The 21,992-nt window shown below is 41.2% G+C and overlaps 1 protein-coding gene across 1 annotated transcript in view; it reads right to left on the bottom strand.

The window, feature by feature from the left end:
• The window catches only part of frem3 (Fras1 related extracellular matrix 3), a 42,708-nt gene extending 21,404 nt beyond the window's left edge, over window positions 1–21,304 (bottom strand). The window contains exons 1-3 of the mRNA XM_061679798.1: window positions 16,309–21,304; window positions 14,248–14,337; window positions 762–908 (exon numbers count right to left, since the gene is read on the bottom strand). Coding sequence (XP_061535782.1) covers window positions 762–908; window positions 14,248–14,337; window positions 16,309–21,304 — 5,233 coding nt within the window. The remainder of the gene's footprint in view (window positions 1–761; window positions 909–14,247; window positions 14,338–16,308) is intronic.
• Between the last annotated feature and the right edge of the window lie 688 nt (window positions 21,305–21,992).

Below are 21,992 nucleotides of genomic sequence, written 5' to 3'. Positions count from 1 at the left end.
CTGGTCGAAGACCGGGTTTCTGTTGTGTAAAAAAATATATTTAGACTTCCATCCATTTTCTGTACCGCTTATTAGACTTGATTCTCATAATTTCTTTTCTCGTAATATTACAATTTTATTGTCGAGACGTTATGACTTAATTTTTCTGAAATTATGTATTTATTATGAAAGTAAAATATGTTTTTTCTGACTATTATGGCTTGATTCTCCTAAAATTACGCTTTTGTAGTCATAATATTACAACTAATTACAAGACTTTTCTCCTAATATTTTAATGTTATTGTCCTAATTCTTTGACTTTATTTCTTGTAATATTACAATTGCATTGTCAAAAAGTTAGGAATTTATTCTTCTAAAATTATGCATTTTCTCCTTGTAAAAGGAAGACTGCTTTTGTCATACAGTTTTGACTTAATTCTCATAATTCTACAACTTTTTCTTGTGAAAGTGTGGCATGCTTCTTGTTAACTTTTTTTCTCATTATTAATATTTGTACTTTATTGATGTAATTTTATGATATTTTTTTTCTCTAAACAGTCTTAACATAATGCCATGACTTTTTTTCTGAAAATATTATGTTATTGTTGAAAAATTTAAACTCTGTTCTTCTTCTAAAAGGTTTTGTTTTCTTCCTAATGTCAACTTGATTCTCATTATTGCATGACTTTTGCCTTCCTCAACTTAATTCTTGTAAAATTTAGTTTTTGTTCTCATACTATTTCAACTTCATTGTGAAAAGTGTTAGGGTTAGGGAAACTCACTGACAAACGACGTCTCTCCCAAGTATCCTCGTCGTTTGAGTGTCACCTCCAGGAACTTAGCATCCTCGTCCACCAGGTAGTACTCCGTCTCCAGGGAGATCCAGGCCCAGTTGAGCCGGAATGGCTGAGGCTTGAGTTTATTTCCACCTGGAGGATGAAAAGCACAGCAAGCAATCTATTAGCTGGCATGCGAGGCTACTGAGGCGCAAACTTAGAGTTCTAAAAGGGCATTTTGTGATGGTAACATGATCACTTAAAACGTTTCCTTATCTGGTCTGAGGCAGCGTCTCTCATGAACCACTCCGCCAAGCCCATACATCCGATCTAAGACCAGTCACGTGGCATTAATTTCTACCGTCCGTATTACTGCGGGTACACGCTTGAGATCCTCCGTGTCTACAGCTCGGGTAATGTGTCGACTTTGCACAATAAAGGTTAAGTCCAACCTACGTTTAGAAAGGGTACCATGCAAAGTGGTAGGCCATCACAAGTTAAATTTGTTCTTTAACCGTGCTCGGAAATCAAAACGTGTATTTCAAATCATTTATCCCCATTTAAATGAATGGAAATTCCACTAACTCATTCACTGCCATTGACGGACTTAGAATCCAAATATTTAAAAAGAATATATTTCAACTTGATTATAATAGTTGTATGACTTCCATTCTGGCAGTATTACGAGTTGTCAAAAAGTTTAGCTTTATTTTGACTCTTAATTCAATTGAATTCCCGGAAAAATAAATACCTTTTTTTGGTAATATTTTGCATTCATGTTCAGAATTTACAACTTTTTATGTTTAAATGTTATGGCTTGATTCTTTTAAAAGGATAATTTTTTGCTGTAATTTTACCACATTAATATTACAACATTTTCTGTGACTTTATTCTAATAATTCTGTGACTTTATTTCTCATATGAGAATTTCGTTGTCGAAATAACAGACTTTATTCCTCTAAAATGTTGCCTTTTGTGTTGTAAACTTAGACTTTTTTCACAGTATTTAGTTTTCAACCTCGTAATTCTGACTATTACTCAAGTAATATTCTTACCCAGATCTTATAAAATTACCATTTTTTTCTGTTAATGTTACAACTTTATCATAATATTACAACTCAATTCTCATATTTACATTACTTATTCAGCTTGATCAGCATAAAATTTGAATTTTTAATTTTAATTTCAAATTTTACAATTTCATTATTGTAATATTAAGACTTGGTTCTCGTAATGGTTCAACCTAATTCTCGCAATTCTATGATTTTTTTTCTCATTAATTTCTGAAGCTATTGTTGTAGTTTTGGTTACAGCTACAGGGCTTAACTTTTTGAGAGAAAACACACATCTACGGGAGGTAATCCCTTACCCCTCCTGACTGACAGGCTCGGAGATATTTAAGATTATTGGTTCCTCGGCATAAAAAAATAAAAAAGGTAAGGTGACGAGCTGGATGACCCGCTACTTTTGATGTGAAATGGGTCATGATCAGCGGCGTCTTTGGCTCAGCGAGGTTAGGTGGGGGTCGTCTCGCTTTAGTTGCGCATCGCTGCTCACGCTGACGGACCTGTTGAACCAGTGAGGGACTGAGGAGCAACACTGAGGTTACTGCAAGATCTTAGCGGAAAGAAGATGGAAAACTATAGTACTTTTACTTACTATACTTGATAGTATATGTTTTGGCCATTCTACCCCATATAATCTTTGTTTTGACAGACTTTTTGAAAAGTTGCGACAGCAAAGTCGTAACATTACAAAACAATTAATACATTTACCAGAATGAAGTAGAAAGAATATGAGGGGAAAAAAGTCTCCATTGTAGAAGAATCCCACTGTAATATTCTGATTAGAAAAAAAGTAATTTTAAAAAAGTTCTAATAATTGGAGAATAAAGTCATAGAATTACAAAAAGAGGGTTGTCACGTTACAATAGTAACATTGTAAAATTGTGATAATAAAACAAATATCACAAATAAAGACTCCCCCCCCCCCCCAATAATTACCATGAATTGTGATATTCAAAGTAAACACAAACATGTCATTAATATTGAATTACGAAAATAGACAGGATTAAAAAAAATAGTACGAATAATAATATGAGAATTAAGTCGATATATTAGAGAAACATTTGAAAATGTAAGTGTCATTTTACATGAAAGTGTGTAATCTTACAAGAAGAAATTTGTAATAAAATAAATAAACAGTCTGACAAGCAAAAAGGGGCGATTTTACAAGAAAAAGTAGTAATAAAAAGTTTTAATTCATCCATCCATCCATTATCTGAGCCGCATATCCTCACAAGGGTCGCGGGAGTGCTGGAGCCTATCCCAACTATCATCGGGCAGGAGGCGGGGTACACCCTGAACTGGTTGCCAGCCAATCGCAGGGCACACATAAACAAACAACCATTCGCACTCACATTGACACCTACGGGCAATTTAGAGTCTTCAATTAACCTACTATGCATGTTTTTGGGATGCGGGAGGAAACCGCAGTGCCCGGAGAAAACCCACGCAGGCACAGGGAGAACATGCAAACTCCACACAGGCGGGGTGGGATTTGAACCCCGGTCCCCAGAACTGTGAAGCAGACGCTCTAACCAGTTTCTACCGTGCCGCAAGTTTTAATCCATAAAAAAAGGGCAGAATTTTTAATTTTTGACAAGAGAAAAGATGTCATTTGACAATAAAAATTGTGTAGTTTTCAAAGAAAAGTAGTTTAGTTATACAAGAAAAAAATGCTTAATTTTTCAAGAAAAAAAATATTTTACCAGAAAAAGAAGCATAATTCTACAAGAAAGACAGCATAATCTCCAAAGAGAAAATGCATAATTTTACGAGAAAAAGGCCTTAATTTTTCCCTAGAAAGAAAGCAAAAGTTTCCAAGAACAAAGGCTTACATTTACAGGAAAAAGGTGTCATTTTACAATAATAAACTCCAAGCTCGTAGTAGCCTAAGACTTTTTTCTTGTCCAGTACTTCAAAAATAGGATGGACTTGGTCTTCATTGTGTCAAGTGGACACGATAGACAAAGAGCAAGCATCTCAAGCGTGTACCCACAGTAAAATGGGCATTGAAGGAGGCCACAGCCATTATGTTATGTGACTGGGGAGGATGACTGGGGGGGGGGGGGGGGGGGGGGGGGGGTTACCACTTCCTCAAAAGCCACATTTCATCCCTGTAGCTCCACTGGCATTTCAATATTGCTTTATGGGGCACTTTTGATTGAGGCCCCCAAACTCTGCCCTAGCAACAAGTGTCCGTCAATCAGTAAAATCACCAAAACTCTGGTCCCGTTCCAGTGCAACTGCAATGTGGAGTGACAGCTGTACCCCCCCTCCCCACGGTGTGGGTGGGCCACATTTTTGTTTTCCTGAAGAAGGTTCTCCCTTTTTCCTGTGACTTCTTTTGAGGTATTTCACGCGACCCCCTGAGTTGAAGCTGACCATCCCGGTGACAGAATTCCCACGAGTTTCCAGCAATAATGCCCGACTCGTGGAACTCGCTAATTAGTTAGCTTGTTAGCACGCTGGGCTAAAATGCTAATTGATAAATTGTCAGTATTACAGCAAGTGTATCAAAATAATCACACATTAGCGCAGAACACAAGTCCAGCTGATAACATTAGCACTGATGCTTAAACAATGTTAGAGATGTCCTGCTTGGTCCACTAATTAAAAAAAATCTCTCAAGAAGCTAATCTATGGTTGCTGTAGCAACAAGAGATGCCATCAAACCAAGCTAGTGTAGCATCAATGTGCTTGTGAATATATTATTTAAGTTAGTATATTAATTATTATTATTATAGTAATAGTTACATATTGTAGCTTTAACGCTCAACTGCCATTGCCTTGAACATAAACACTTACTTTAGCACCAATGCTGACATAACATGAAATGTGTCCTGGCTGGTCCACCAATATTAGGCCTCTAAAATAGAGAAATCAGGGGTCGCCATACCATGACAATGACATTCTCGTTACTGCAAACAAACCAAAGCATGAGTGATAATTATCTAAGGTCAAATTATTATGCTTTAATACTCAAAGAAGCACATTTCATTGTCACCTGTCATGTTGTAAACATTTTAGTGTCTGATAGTTTGTACACCCACTACACACAACTCTGAAGAGTCTTGCTAGTACTGATGCTAACTCTAACACAACATGTTTCCTGGCTGGTCCACCAGTACACCGTAAGTATTGTTTCTAAAAATAATTAACAGTGGGTGATCCTGTATCTCCAGGGCAACAGATGTGCTATTTACCCAATTAAAGCAATGACCCATCAGCAATTCAGAAGGTCACAGCTCAATTTGACATATTTCAACTTTAGTATTCATTTCCCCCCTCCTATGTGGATGCTACATCTGATCCTTTTCTTGCACAACAAGGTTTTTAACAGCAGTGCTATGATATTAATTTTTAGTTTGAGGCCAAACTGCTCAGGCTAACACAGCATGAGAGGTGTCCTATTATTTTAAATTCATGTTATTATTGTGTGTCCTGGGGTCTCCATCTCTCCTCATCGAAAGCCAGTGTAGGCACATCGACATGATTTTGAGGTTGTTATGTTACGGTCAGATTTCTACTGAGGGTTCTTTAATTTCAAGTGTCTCACATTTTCGTATATGTGACAGTTTTCCCTGCAGCAGCATCCTTCGATGTCAACTCACCCACCACTATATATTGACACCACAGTGTACTTTAGCCTGTGGGAGGATATTGAGGTCAATGTGGAGCGCTGACGTTCACACCAGCGATGAAAGGACGAGCGACAATGTCCAAGAAAACTTGATCCAATGACAGCCGTCGCCATTATATCGTAATGTTTCCTCCATTAATCACATAGTATGCTTTACTAGTTTGGAGTGTTTAGTAATACGTATATATTATAGAACTACTGAAATGTGAATGTGGAGGCATTTGCCGAGAAGTCCTTGTAGTGCTGTTTTTGGACGGGTTTCTGTTGAAAGGGTCGTCCTGTTCCTGATGACTTTCAGTTTGTTTGTTTGTTTGTTTGTTTGTTTTGATTGTGCCCTAGGAACTCTGCTTAGCAACAGGCGGCTAAGAAAAGGTGGGACAGGAACAGTGACAGGGATTGAGATTGCCTAATATGATAAATCACTTAATTGGAAATGCTAAATTAATGTAGATGCATTTGTCCCATGGTCCTTTACAGTGCGGCTTTTGGGCTTAATTCACATCTTTCACATCTTCCCTTTCCTGTTCCTGCTGATGTTATCAGGCCTTTGTGGGTGTGGTTTTCCTCTGCCATTTTTTTTCATTGACTAGTGAGGAAGTCATGATTAAGTCCATATTTCTTATGTTGCTGTTTTAGGAGTGCTTTCCTTAATACGCGTCTTTCTATTTCTGTTCCTGCTGGCTGGCTTTCTGTCGAGCAGCAATGTTTTTTCATTGGCGTACGAACTCTGCCTCACAACACACAACTGAGCAAATGTAAGACAGGAACAGGCATCTACACTACTTCATCTGCTAGATCAGACGTTCAGAAATTTGAAATCAATGTGGATATATTTGCCTCATGTAGTGCTGATTTTGGAATAATTTCCTAATGTGTGTGTTCCTGTTCCTGCAAAAATGCTGTACAGGCGCATTACGCTGTTAGCCCTGAGCGGGTTCTTAGGGCAATTTTTTTCATTGGCATATGGGACTGTCATGAAAGCGCCCTACAAAGTCTGCCTAGCAACAAGCGACTGAGCACATGTGAGACAGTAGCAGGAATCTATATTGCCTCATTTACAAGATCAGAGGTTTGGAATTGTGAAATGAATGTGGATAAAATTGTGTCACAGTCCATATACAGGAGTTTTCATTTGCTTATGGAGCCCTCATGATTGCGCCCTACAAACTCTGCCTAGCAACAAATGACTGACCACACAGCAGTGTTTCTTTTTTATAACATGCAGTAGTATTTTCACCATTTTTTTAGGCTTATGTGGTTTTATGTATTTGTAGCGCGGCACGGTAGTCGACTGGTTAGAGCGTCCACCTCACAGTTCTGAGGACCGGTGTTCGATTCCCAGCCCCGCCTGTGTGGAGTTTGCATGTTCTCCCTGTGCCTGCGTGGGTTTTCTCCGGTTACTCCGGGTTTCTTCCCACATCCCAAAAACATGCACGCTAGGTTCATTGAAGACTCTAAATTGCCGTAGGTGTGAATGTGAGTGTGAATTGAAAAATTGTCACAAAAAAAAATAATGTACCGACATTACCAGATAACAAGCAACCCTTTATTGCTCAGTGACTGTTCTTTGACAATGTCTTTATGTCTCAAAAGTGTTCTCTGTCAATTGACTGTTGTCGTACTAGAGCTAAGAGCTGTCGTACTAATTCCTTGTGTGGATTTTGGACATACTTGGCAAATAAAGATGATTCTGATTCTGAATGGTTGTTTGTTTATATGTGCCCTGCGATCGGCTGGCAACCAGTTCAGGGTGTACCCCGCCTCCTGCCCGTTGATAGCTGAGATAGGCTCCAGCACTCCCCCGACCCTTGTGCGGATAAGTGGCTCGGATGTATGGATGGATGTATGTATTTGTATTGTGTTCTCCGAGCCTCAGACCATCGACAATTTGTGATAGACAAAGTTTAAGATTTGTTTTCTTACTGTACTTACTATAATATTTATAAAATTTTAATATAAATAACAGAGTATGATTATCAACGAAAGATGATTTATGTACATAGCGCAGATTCAAGCGGGGTCTCAGTGACAAGTTGGCCGGGCCACACGCCACATGAGAGTGGATAAGAATAACCTGCGGGGCATACATTACGACGCCGTACCCTCAATAAATCAGGCCAGCTGAAAGAAAGGATCAAAGTTGTGTGACAAGAGGGAGGAAAAGGTGAAGAAATTATGATGAAGAGGAAGAAGAATAGCAGCCTTGAGGTGATTTTAGGAGAGATTGGCTTGGGGGGACAAGCTGATGCGGGGGGCTGGGGGGGAGGGGGCGTCTTTGAAAGGGGATCCCATGGATAGCACTCAACTTCCAGGCCCTGCACTGTCTGTGGCCATGGAGTCTGGAGTCTTGGAGGAAGTGCATTCCTATACTAGTTTTTAGTGATCACATGACGCCCCCCCGCCCCCCCCCCCCCCAACCCCAACCCCCTGACCTCGGACCCTTCTGAAAGACCCTGAACCCTCTGCAGAACGAGAGCTGGGCTAGACACCGACTCAAGAAAAGGCCATCCATTGTCCAAAAAGCTGCATCAAATACATTTATTAAGCAAAATGAGAACCAAGAAACATTTGACATTAATGGAGGCTAAGCGATAATAAACAAAAATAATACTGTACTATATATATATAAATATACACTTTAAATGACCCATATTGTTAAATTTAATTTAATTAAATTCTATTTTCTAGAAAAAATAATTTTCTAATATTTTTGTTACCCTTCTGGATCGTTATAGTCAGTAGACAGTAGACATAATAACATTTATTTAAGTTAAATATAAAATTAAATCCTCATTTTGTTCAATAAGTTAAATAATTAAATAATAATATAAAATAATATGTATTATTATAATAATAACAGTAATAATAATAATTATTATTGTTATTATTATTACAATAAGTTCAACTTCAATTGTGGTTGCCAGCCAATCGCAGGGCACAAAGAAACAAACAACCATTCGCACTCACAGTCACACTTACGGGCGATTTAGAGTCTCCAATTGATGCATGGTTTTGGGATGTGGGAGGAAACCGGAGTGCCTGGAGAAAACCCACGCAGGCACGGGGAGAACATGCAAACACCACACAAGCGGGGCCAGGGATTGAACCTGGGTCCTCAGAACTGCGTGTATATATACGTAAATACCAATCACGCATGCATAAAGTCACACATACTGTAAAAAAGATCAATTGAATGCTAAATTAACATCTAAATAAAATAAACCAAAAATTAAATTAATTACAATCAAACTAATCGACCATGGGCGGGGTCGTAAATCTGGCTGGATTTGTTGCTGTAGTGAACAAGCACAGATACTATTCTGCATGTAGGTCAAGGACCTCAAGACGTGACACACTTCCCATCTCTAAGATTTGAAATGAAAAGAACATCGAAACGTCTCAACGAGTCAGAAAGTAAGGCAGACTTTTAGCCTGTGGCGACTTCCTCACCTTATGTCTGATGGACTGAGGAGCTACGTTGTATTCGCAACTATTTACAGCTTTCATGTTACACTTTGCCGGAGGGGGATTACACTAACACATGAACGCACACACAGCTTCGCCCTAATGAAAATGCCACATAGTCCCTTAATAGTTAGAAGGTATCTACATGATTGAAGAGGTGTGTGTATCAATCAGTGTGTGTGTGTGTGTGTGTGTGTGCTGGGGGGGCGGGGGGGGGGGGGTGACCTGCAGGCACAGCTGAAATGGGACTTGTCGTGTGTGTGCTGATGGCGAAACAAGTATGCAGAGGTCAGGAGCAGACGTTGAGTTTCACGAGGGGAGTGTGGATCTGACGGTCACCACTTACAGTGTCAGTGTAAAGTTATAAAGCCAAACTCAATATATTTTTAAAAAATATGATGCAACAAATTAACACATGTGATGTAAATCCTTATATGTCCTACATAATGGGATTAAAAAAAACTTTTTTCTATGCAAGGCAGAGATTCTTTGGTGTGTTCAGTTATTTCTTTAAATTAATAATCATGCATAGATCATTTTACACTTGAGACTATGTGAGCCCCAGGTTGCACATGTCATGGAAACAATGAGTCCCAGCCCTGGAACAATGAGTCCCTGCAATTTATCATCATGGAATACAGATACTGTAATCCTCTGCTACATCGCGGTTTCTTGCTTCACTGTTCCGCTATATTGTAGATTTTTATTACAGTTATTACTCTTCTATCATTATTCTTTTATACTATTTGCACAATATTTGTGTCCATTGCTCTTGCTCTCTATCAATATATTATGTGTTTAGACCTGCCATGATATCAAATTTTTATAATAATAAATAAGAGCAAGTCAATAAAAAGAGAAAGTTATACGTGTTCAAATGAAGTGCTGAACTTGAGAAAAAGTTGAAGTTTGAGTTTCCCCTGTTCTGTATGGCATCTTGACACAACAGTGAAGTCTCAAGCAATTTTACAGTTTAATTTAACAAATCTTAATTGAATTAGAGGTTATGTTTGCTCAAAACCTTTGTTTTGGTTCATAATGGCGTTTCACATATTATATGCACTTTAAATAAGCGCTCCCATTGGGAACTTCCCACAGCCTTTGTGCATCTTCACTTAGCATTTTGTAACATATTAATAGATTAGGTTCACGGCTGTGTATTTATGACCTTAGACCAGCTGACTAGGAATAAAAGAAATATTCTTTGTACGATGACAAGTTACGGAAGTGTTAAATTTATTGAAACTAAAATGAAGAAACCTAGAGAGATAAAAATATCTCCCTTCACCTAAACCCTCCTCTGTATGGGTACATGATGAAAATCCATTTTACTCTTATTCCTCTCTGGCCACATTTGACACGTTTTTTTACCGACTTGACTCAAAGTTTTGCCACTTACAGATCATCAAATCATCAAATCACACAGTGACTAGACTGAGCAAAAAGCACACTGTATGTACTGTTATGGTTGCATTATTGTGTCCTTGTGACGGTTAAAAAAAAAAAAAAAAAAAAGCCAGTCTTCGCGACTGTCTCCGTGGTAAACCGAAGTTGCAGTTTTGCTTTTCAATGTGTTTTCTGATGCGCAAAATGCAAATTTTGATGCGGAAACTGCGATGCGAGATCGCTTAATTCAAGCCTTTTTTTAATTTCTATTTTTTTCAGTGCATTTTAGGCACTAGTGACAATCAGGAAATGTTTATTTAATTTGTTTTTTATTTTTAAATTTTCTGTTGGATATTATTATTAGTGATTTCACTTTATTATTACATTTCTTCCATTCCATTTTCCCCTCAAAATAAAAAGCCTGAAGTTAAGCATATCCTTCCCAAAAAAATTACTGTATATATATATATATATATATACATATATATATATATATATATATAATCCACATTTAAATAGAAAAAACAACATCATCCGAAGGTGCGGAAGAGATATATATTTTTTAAATCAATAGCTCAATCAATAAATACTTTGTTGCTCTCATGTGATTACAACACGGTTACATTTCAAACCCAAAAAAATAAAACAAAAATTACATTTAATTTTTAACTTGAACTGCAAGCAGCTATTAATAGGCCATCGCACCCCTGGGGAAAGGGAACATTTTTAAAACCATATATCATTTTCCTTCCACTTCACAATTATGTGCTATTTTGCGTTGATGTATCACATAAATTGTCAACAAAATACATTCAAGTTTCTGATGATATGGTCCTAAAATGTGAATATTTCAAGGTATATGAATACTTGTCCAAGGCACTGTACATACAGGAATAACAGCAAGAACCTTTGATGTGTGTGCCAAGTTTGCCAGTAGGTGGCACATTGACTACGAATAAATAAATGTTTGTAGAGGTCTTCATCAAATGTGTGACATTTTGCGGTTAAGTTAAACCAGCTTTTGTTGCCACGGCAAAACATCCAAGTTTGTGGCGTTGCCACGGCAACAGCGTTCAATGGAATAAAAAGCTTCTCGCAACTTTTCATCTTCAACATTGAGATTGATGGTGAGATTAGCTGACCATTGGCGTGTCCGTGCATGTCCGAGATGCCTTTAACTGCTCCCCTCGCTGGCTTTTTATCTCCTATCTTCCGGATGTGTCTGTTTATTTGTGTAAAGGTGTCCAATTATTTAGGTCTTCTTCTCCTCTTCGCTCTTTTGATGTATGTTTTGTGCCCCCCTCCCCCAAATGTGCAATGCTACACCTGGTTCATCCTACTTCCCCCACTTTTCTGTCCCACCTCTTTCCTTAGCTGCAGGGAGAAAACAAAAGCAGCAAACAAAAATAAGAGCAGCAAATTGAAGCCCTTGCTTGTCCGTCCCTTCCTGTGCACTTCACTGCAGGACTAAAACAAATTAGTAAGTACATGCTAGAAAATCCATTACTCTTCACGTGTGCTTTGAGATACGAGTTGAATTTGTTCTGTGACCACGCTTGTAACTGAAACCCCTTGTATCTCCAGTCATCTTTTCCCATTGGTGAATGGAAATGAATGGAAGTGCAATTAATCCATTCTAGCCTTCCCCCCCCCCAAAAAAACCCAAAAATTAATGAGGAGAAATGTCACTATATAGTATTGTACTTAATAAAAACATATAGCAGTGACAAAATTAAATTGAATTAAAAAGGAGTAAATCTATTTTGTCACACTGCATCGTTGGAATGGCCATTGTGCTGCTCTTTCTGGTGTGCTCACTTTGGCCATGTGGGGGCAGAGTAAGACAGATGGATCTAGGCCTACTGTTCATTGAGACGTCTTAATTCGTGTCAGCTCATCAGTGCTGCACTAGTATTAGTCGTTCTTTGCAGAGGATAAAGAATATACTGTATGACTGTGAGTAATATTATCTAATGTCTTTCTACATCTGTTGCTGCACTGTTTCTGTTCAATACTTTGCTAAAAGGGATATACACCGCAACATGGATGCTAATAAGCGGTAGAATTAAGCTGGCAGACTTAAAGGCTAAGCTATGTGATTGTTTTAAATACACAAAGTGTAATTGTCTTTGTTTTATGCTTAGTTTGACAGTAAACTTCAACTGGGAGCGGCATTAAACAGCTTGTAGCTTCTTTTTTGATTAATTCTTCCCTATTTGCCAAAGTCCTGCTTACTGTGAAGTGAGTTGAGTTCACCGCCACCACACAGCGCTCGGATCTCAAGTTTGTACTCGCAAATCAAAGGATAAAAATCATCTGAACAGCAACTCATATCTTGAAAAATTGAAGTGAACTCGCTCGTATTTCAAGGCACCACAGTATTATGCTTTTGTCTACTCATTGGGGAAGGCCTTTATTTATATATATAATTAATTGCTCGAACATTACAATGTGTCAAGTGCAAGTGTGTAAAAAAAATAATACAAACGGTCATTACAGAGAAATGTAGCGAAATGACAAACTTGTTAGAGTCTCTGGAACACTGATCGTTGTAAAGGCAAGCTTGATGGGCTTAGGGGGCAGTACTTTTCAGAGGTCCAAGAACCATTGGGGTGGGGTCTTCTTAACATATCTGATTTGATCATTTACGTTCCAGGAACTACAAGTACAGTACCAAGAAGTTAACATTCCCAGAACTTCTGGTCCAAATGTGCCTTTTGGGGTAATTTATCATGGTCAAAAGAAGACCCTGAAAAGGGTGGTAGTACTTTTCAGAGGTCCAGGAACAATTTGGGTGGGGTCTGAACACCTCTCCTTTGAGCCCTTAAGGACCAGGAACTACAAGTACTAAGAACTTCCTGGAACTTTAAATGGAAATGTGACTTTTGGAGTAATTTAAGGGGGTCTTCTTGCTCAGGGCGGTAGTACTTGGGGTGAGGTCTGCAGTGCTGGACGTATCAAGTGTCCCCTAATGCTAAATACTGAAAAATTCAACTTTCCCTACAGCATTGGTCTGATTTGTTTTGTCTCCCGCAAGCTGTGGCTAAAATAGCAAGGGCCACCTGTCACATTTTAATGCCCACCTTGTGCTATGTAATGTGTGTGCGCGCGCGTGTGTGTGTGTGTGTGTATATATATATATATATATATATATATATATATATATATATATATATATATATATACACTGTGACTTGGAAAGCCACTACCCCCGCCACTTTCATTTGAATCATATGAGGATCAAAAATGTAATGGTAATCTGGTGTAATAATTATACATTTGGTTTTTTTAAAGATTAAATATATGCATTTCCTCCACAATTTCTTTCTTTTACTTGAGCAAGATTTAAAGTCATAGTGGGCCGGTATAATAATTTTTCCCTGAAATGTAGTTTTTTCCACAAAATAAAAAGGTTGAAAAGATTGGCTACAAAAAAAAAATACAAAAATATTGAACCCTCCAGGGGATTCGCGAGATAAGACATAATTATCGTCTGGTCTGAAACGAAAGATATTTATTTGCATTGAAAAAAAAAATCTTATAAAAATATGACCCCTGGGGGGTGCCTGACATTAAAAAGATCGTTGTGGTTCTTTTATTCTATCATTTTTTTGTCCCAAGCTATTATAAACATTTGTTCAGCTAATTTTGAATTCTTTAAATTTAACAAAAAAACAATGTATAATTAAAAAAACCTCCCAGGGCTATATTCCCTGGTATCTAAAATGGTACCTAAAATAAAGATAAGCAATGTAAAATTGTATATATAGTTAATTTTCATGAAACAAATGAAAGAAATCTGGCGGTTCTATTTTGCGTGTCAGTCACGACCAACTGCCTTAAGTGTGTGATGCAAACACTTTGGGGAGACTGACATTTTTACATTAAAAAAAAAAAAAAAAAAGCCATTTAGAGATAATGACTGAAATGTTCTTACCGTTGTCCTCAATGGTAAAGTAGAAGATGTCGCTGGTGGCGTTGCTTCCGTCCAACAAGACGTAGCTGATCTTCATGTCGTTAATGTCGGCTGTTGGCGGCACACAAAGGTTAGTGTGTAAAGATAAATACAAAATGTTGTAGAAGAAGTAGGCCAAAGTCATAGGTTTTGAGTTACAGACCCTGGAGTTACAATTAATATTATGACGACTTGAGCCTCAGAGCAAATGCCTTTCCCAGTTTGTTTGAAGAAATTCATCCAATATGGAGTTGGTTTGGTGAATCTAATGTCCATTATGTGCTTTCGAATACACCAAAGACGATTTGGTCTTATGTATGATAGGTCAATAAACCTATCATTCGTGTTTTTGTAAAATTTTAATTCAGAGTCTTCAATGAACCTAATGTGTTCTCAGAAATGTTGAAGACAATGCTAAGGTTTCAAAGAAACAATTTCACATTTTCTACTATTTTAAGTTTTTCGTAAACACTGAAGATTTCTATGACGCTAACCTACTGTATGTGTTTTTGTAAAGGTTAAAGGCAATTCAAAGTCTTCACACCTAACCTACTTGTGTTTGTCTTCAACGAACCTAATGTAAGTTTCTTCGTAAACTTTGAACACAATTGAGTCTTCAATGAACTTAAAGTACGGTATTTGTTTTTATAAGACAACTTAGTCTTTAATTAACCTAATGTAGATCTTTCTTAATTATCAAAGACCAAAATCTATTCTTCAACGTACCAAACATACATCAAAGACAATTTTGAGTCTTCAATTAACTAAACTTTCATATTTTATGTGAACATTGAAGATAATTTTCGTCTACAGTGAACCTAACATAATTTTTTTTTGTAAATGACAATTTAGTCATCAGTTATCATAACGTGCAGGGGTTTATAAACAAATACAACTCTGTCTTCAACTAAAAAAATTTATGGATTTTTTTTAAACAATGAAGATAATTTGTTGTCAAAGAACCTAAGGTACATATTTGAACATTTACTTTAGAGTATTCTGTTATCCTGATGTACATTTTACTAAATGTAGTGTTTTCGTAAATTGTCTTCAATGAACCAAATGTACTTTTTTTTCACAAACATTTTATTCTTCAACAGACGTAACATATGCGTTTTTGTAAACGTCAGTCTTTTGCAAACAAATACAATTTAGTGTCTTTGACGAACCAAATATACGTGTGTAAACGACGTAGTCTACAATGAATTACTTTGCATTTTTTTGAACAGCAAAGACAATTTTGAGGCTTCAATGAACCCACTGTATATTTTTTATAAACATTTGAGTTAGGGACATTGGGCTTTCAGATGCAATTTTAGGATGAACCTAAAATGCACTATAACCTTTACAGGTGAACTTAATTTGACCTTGTCTAAGCTTTTGAATGCACATGTCCAGCTACTCAATGTTTCAGTATTTCCTGCACAACTTACTGTTCTCTACCAAGAGCTGAAGGGCAAAATTGACAAAAGGTGTTTGAATCATGAATACATTTCCTGGTTCAATTAGAAGTGGTATGAAGTCAGTGCTCTTTATCTTGCTGTTCACATTTTGACATCATGAGACCAAAAGACACCTAACAATTGATCAACAGTACCTCGCCATTGCTAGGCTTCAAACAGGATGTTCTCAGAGGGAAGTGGCCAATGAGCTTAGCATGCCACAGAGTATCAGGAGCTTGAACAGAGATGAGATACAGAGAGACCGGAAGAAGGACAGAAAGGGATAGAAGTTGACATCTTTTGAAATTAAAAGCAAAACAAAAAAACTGTTGTGATTGTTTGCCATTCAGCTCCTTGTTAGAAAACGGCAAGTTGTGTAAAAAGAAGGGAAAAGGGAAGGAAATGTGCCTTCCAAAGTTTGGAGAAGGTCAAATTAAGTTCACCGGTAAAGGTTAAAGTGCTTTTATGGTTCATCCTGAAATTTCACCAAAAGACAAATATCTAACATTTTGTATTGTATGAAGACCATGTGAATTATTCTCAAGTACTATTTGCTACTAGTCTAGTCTGTCAAGCGAATGGAAGGCGGTCGTGCTCATACCTTGCGTGAAGGTCCTGATGCTGTCGTTGCCCTTGGCGTGGTTTATGATGAAGCCGTGCTGTGGTGCTTCGAATACGATGTACTTCAGGACGTCCTGCTGACTGTCACGGTCCTCCGATCGTAGGGCCTTGCTGGTGATCAGGAAGCCCACGTGGCCAGTGGGGAGTAGCCTGAGCGAGGCCGCCGCCTTGTTGACCACAATCTGCGGCACGCCGTTGTCCACCGTGTTAATGTGAATGGTCATCATCTGCGGTTTGCGCGTCTCGTAAATGGTGTCAGGAAACACATAGAAGTCGGTGTGGGTTCCGTCGGTGACTGTGAAGGAGAAGCTGTCCTCACTGGTCTCTGTGCCATCGTGCTTGTAGCTGACCAGGTTCTCGTTCAGGTCCTGCTTGGTGAATGCCGTGATGGACCGGGAATTGTTGAAAAGAAGCTGGCCATGCACAGGCACCTGCGTCACGACAAAGCGCAGCAGGTGGTCTGGTGTGTCGCGATCCTCCACTGTCAGCTCGAAAGGTGTGATGAGCTTGGTTTCACTCTCTTCCACCACTAGCTTGCTAATGGTCAAGACGGGCTTCTTGTTGTCCACGTCAGTGATGGACACCCGAAAGGTGCGAAAGACTGGGTTGTATCCGTCCGTCACCTCAAACTCAAAGCTGTCCATCTTTATCTCTTCGTCAGATGTGTGGATGTAGTAGATCTTGTTGCCGGCGAGCTGCAATTGGGTGAAAGTGGAAATGGGCACGCCAGGGTAGTCTGTGCACTCCAGGTGGCCTCTGCTCGGGGCACGCGTAATGCTAAAGCTGAGGAACTCATCGGGGCTGTTGATGTCAGTGGTGCTGAGTAGGTCAGTGGTCAGCGTGACTATGCCGCCTTCCTTGAGCGTCACGCCTTTGTTGATGACCTCCGGGAAGACCATGTCGATGCTTCCGATGTTGATGTAGAAGTAGCGATCAATAAGGGCATTAATGCCATCTGTGACATCAAACTTGAGCAGGTCTCGGATTCCCTCCTGGCCGGTGTGCACATATTGGATGAGCTGCTTGTCGACCTCGTTCTGTGTGAAGTTCATGCCGAAGGTGATATTACCGAGGACGTCACCAAACTTGCTGATGCGCTGAAGGTACCCTTGGCCTGGACCGTAGCGCACGATGTACACTAGCGTGCTGTCTTCAGAGTCCAGATCGGTGGCCTTCAGAATCCGGTTGCTGATGACTTTAGTTTCACTGATCTCGACCTCGAGTCCGTCGTTAATCGCCATCCTGGGTGTCTCGTCGTCGACCGGAATGACCATGATGAGCACTTTCTTCTCCACCGTATGTTTCCCATCCGAGAGCCGTATTACAAAGCTGTCCTCTTTGGTTTCCGAGTCGTCATGCTCATACACTATGTTTGAGGCCTCCTTGATCTGTTCCAAGTCGAACCTGTCCACCAGGGTGGAGCCAGTGTTGAGCTGTTCGACTATAGTGCCGTGTTTGGGGTTTTTGACGATCTCGAAGTGCAAGTCGTCATCGGGGATGTCAGCGTCGGCTGCATTCAGGATGGGCGTGTCGATGACCAAACTCATGCCCTCCATCACTATGAACTCGCGAATGAAGATTTCTGGCTTCTCGTCGTTGGCTGGAATAATGACGACCGGGAAGAAATGTCGTTCTGAGAAGTTGATGCCATCTGAGCAGCGGAAGGTGAAGCGATCCTCCAAGGGTTCGACTCCTTTATGGATGCTTTGGACATAATAGATATGCCCAGCAGCGATATCTTTAATGCTAAAGGCAGTGATGGCCATACCTGCCCGGGATTTCTCTGACCCGGGAGCCGGGGAGATATTCTCCACATAGCCGGACGAGGGCTGGACGATGATGGTGCACAGGATGTCTTCACTGTTTGTGTCGATGTCCTCCGCTTGGATTTGATCCAGGGTGATTACGTTCTTCTCGCCTTCCAGCACGACAAACTGCCCCCCGACGCTAACAATCGGTGGGATGCTGTCGACAGGCAGGATAGTGACATGCACCGTCACACCTTGGACCTTGTTGCCACCAAGCACCCACTGCTCGGACAAGTCGGACAGTGTGATGTTGAAGGAGTCGTGTACTTTCACCGGTCCAATTTCTCCAGAGGTGTGCACGTACACCACCGCTCCGTTGATGATGTCGGCTTGCGTGAACCTCTCAGAAGGGGCGCCGTTGACCAGTATTTCACCCAGCCTGGGGGGCTCCTCTACGATGAACATCAACATGAGGTCATCCGTGTCTTCGTCGCGACCCTGAATCACATTGCTGGTGATTTCAGTGGCGCCGTTCTCCAACACGTCAATGGATACGCCCACTATGCCAGCCGGAAGCATGATGGTGGGGGTCTCGTCGTCCACGGGGTCCACGGCGATCTTGATGTTGATAGGCACCTCATGGAAACCGTCGCTTACGTCCAGCTTGATGATGTCGTTGAGGGATTCCTCGCCACTGTGGATATAAGCTAAACGGCCGTCCGCAATATCTTGGAGCACAAAGGTTTCGCCGTTCGACATGTCTATGCCTAAATACTGCAGCCGCCCATGTTTGGGAACCTGGCTCACAGTGAAAATGATATTTTCGTCATTTGTATCAGTGTCGGTGGCGTGGAGATCTTTCGTGGTGATGACGTACGAGCCTCTTTCCATTATAGTGAACCCCGGGTTCGTAATAAGTGGGGGTTTGTTGTCGACTGGCTGCAGGAAAATGGTGAACAGTCCATCTGCTGTGTTACCGGAAGTGTCCTCCACGATGAATGTGAACTGAGCCACTTTGGGAGTGATGCCAAGCTCCTGGTCGGGGGGCTTGTATGCCACCTTGTGGTGGTTGACTTGTGCCTGCGTGAACTCCGTGATTACAACATCGGGGTTATCAGTCAGTACAATGTCGCCCAGGGGCACTGGGTTGTTCTCATCGGTGTCAGTTGGAGGCTTAGTGATGGTATACTTCAGGTCCCGGTCATCGGAGTCTAGATCGCTATAACATAAAAATAACTTCTTGAAGTACGTCAGTTCATACTCCTTGACCGTCATGTGAAGGGTGGTGCCTGGGGAGAGCTCCGGTGCCAAGTCATCGACGGAGTGAATTTTGACAGTGAACAACTGGTCGCCAGATTGATTTGGTGGGTCATTATCGTCCTGGACCCGGAACACGTACTGGTCGACGACGGTGGTGGTGCTGTGGCTTCCGACATGGCGATAGAATAGCATTCCATCCATGATGTCCTGCTGGAACCATTCGGTCACCACCTGCTCAAACATCTCATCCGTCTCGCTGAACTTCCACAGGGAGGGGTCGGAGGGGGGCTCCACTTGCCGGAGCAGGAACTCCCCCACGACGGAGTAAGGGGCCTCCAGGATGAACTTAATGGTGGAGTCTTCCGAGTCGATATCCGTGGAACTCAGGATGAACGGGGAAATCTGCATGACTTCGTTCTTGAACAGCACCAGCCCTGTGTTTGCGTTGATGATGGGCGGCTCATCATCAGTGGGGACAATCGTGATTGGAAACAAAAACTCAACTTCATTCTGGCCGTCTGTCATGCGGAAAACAATGTTGTCGCTGTAGGTGTCACTCCCATCGTGCTGGTACACGACAATCCCGGTGTCCAAATCAGCCGGCGTGAAGAATTTCCTGCGACCCCCGAGCACACTAAGCTCACCGTGCTTTAGGCCGTCAATTACGGTGATCCTCACATCTTCCAGGTTATCTTCATCACTGATCTCTAAATTCTTTGAGCTGGAGAGCGCTCTTGATTGCCCTTCAAACAAGAGCTGCCCCGTGTTTTTGGTGACCACAGGGGCCATTGTGTTCATGGGCTTCACCACAATCATAAAAGCAAAGGGTTCAGACACGGCGCCATCTGTGTCGACAATTTCAAATTCGAGCTGGAAGATCCTCTCCACTTCGGAGTCGTCCGAAGGCGGCTTGTAGGCTATTTTTAGATCTTTTATGTCCCGCTGGTAAAAGGAGGTGATGGGCATGTTCTGGTCATCTGTGCTGATGATGTAGCCCTGCTCGAGGCCCAGCGGCGATGTGACATTAAAGATCAACTCATCCGGGTCCGACTCCACATCTTCGGCAGCCAGCATGTCGCCAGTGATGGCGGTCATCACAAACTGATCCACCTCCATCATCATCATGGACACGAAGCTGGGTTTCGGACCTGCGTTTTCCGCACCCTCCCTGATCCGAACCATCATTTGGAAATGCTCTTGCATTATCGTGTTACCCTCGTTGTCCTGCAGCTCTACCACCATGGGAATGTAGTCTCTGTTCGGCGAATTGGTCTTAGCCATGTGCTTGTAACGAATGCCCTGCTTCACAAATTCATCGCAGTCGACCATTTGGCCATTGTTGGGGTTATTAACAAGAGTCCCGTACCTGGGTAGCCCGCCGGCGCTGACCAGCGTGGCGATCTTGCACTTTGTGACACCGTCCTCATAGGAAAACTCCAGTACCCTCTTGTCGATGGGGCCACTGTTGCCGTTAAGCTTGTCCACGTTGATGGGCATATTCCGGGTGAGGACCTCTAGCTGCTGGAAAACCACCTCCACCTCCAGCATGAATGGGATAACCACAGTTTCTGTCTGGGAGTCGTAGCGCAGCTGCAGCTTCACCCGGTCCTTGCTGGGGCTCCGCGCCCCAAAATGGGTGTATTTCACTTCGTCGGGCGCGAAGAAACACGGGAACTTCTTCGGGGTCAGCATCCCTGGTCTCTGAGCCAGCGGGTCATTGTCCAAAACTGTTATGTGGCAGCGATCTCTGGGCTGAATCTCTGTCACCAAGTCATTCACGGGATCCAAAAAGACGGATTTCCCTAACGGAACCCTGATTCCGTTGTTGGCGATGATGATGTTGTCTTCGGTAAGTCCGGCTTTGTACTGGTAGAGGTGCAGTTGGTTAAAAGGCTCGGCTGAAGTGAGACACACGCCGAGCAAAAACAAGAGGCACCTCCAGTGTGAACTTTGCAGACAAGCTGCCATGTCCACTACTTTGGTTGCCTTGACTATTATTTAGCGGAGAAGAAAATAATTCCACTAACAATTTAAACAGAGAAAATAGGCATAAACTCTTCTGGTCCTCTCTCTGCTGTTGCCGCGTCCTGGCACAGATGCACAAGTGTGGTGAATGCTGCAAGGGCTGAGCAGGTAATAATGAAACTGTAGAGGGGGACCCTCGCGGGACCCTCCCCCCTGTCAGCACAGAGGAAGGGAGGGGGTTTGGGGGAGAGCCTCCTGCCCCCGCAGCTAAATTAGGAAAGACCATTGGATGAGGGTGTGAAAGTGCTCCTCCAACCAAGAGAGGCAACCTTCTATCCTAAAAAAACAAAACAAAAAACTTGGGAGGTGTGAGGGGTAAGAGTTTGTGAACTCCATTGCTTGAGGGCAGTTTAGTTAAATGGATTGCTATGTTTGCTAACTGATTATTTGTCTGGTGCTGACAATAGCTAGAAGTTGTTTCGTACGCACATGGATGATTTTGTGGACCTCGACTGAAGGGGTCTTTGGACAGCCCAGGGGTATCTGCTGGGGTACGGTCAAAAGAAATATCACGATACAGCGATTAACAGTGAAAAACAGGTGTGATATATCGCAGTGTCTATGAAACTTAACTCCGTCGACATCTGAACAGAGTTAGCAAGTAAACAAAACTTGTATACAGTATGAGCCA

This window comes from Phycodurus eques, chromosome 6, assembly GCF_024500275.1.
Source record: "Phycodurus eques isolate BA_2022a chromosome 6, UOR_Pequ_1.1, whole genome shotgun sequence".
Taxonomy (NCBI): Eukaryota; Metazoa; Chordata; class Actinopteri; order Syngnathiformes; family Syngnathidae; genus Phycodurus; species Phycodurus eques.
This window is presented reverse-complemented; position numbering and strand designations above follow the sequence as displayed.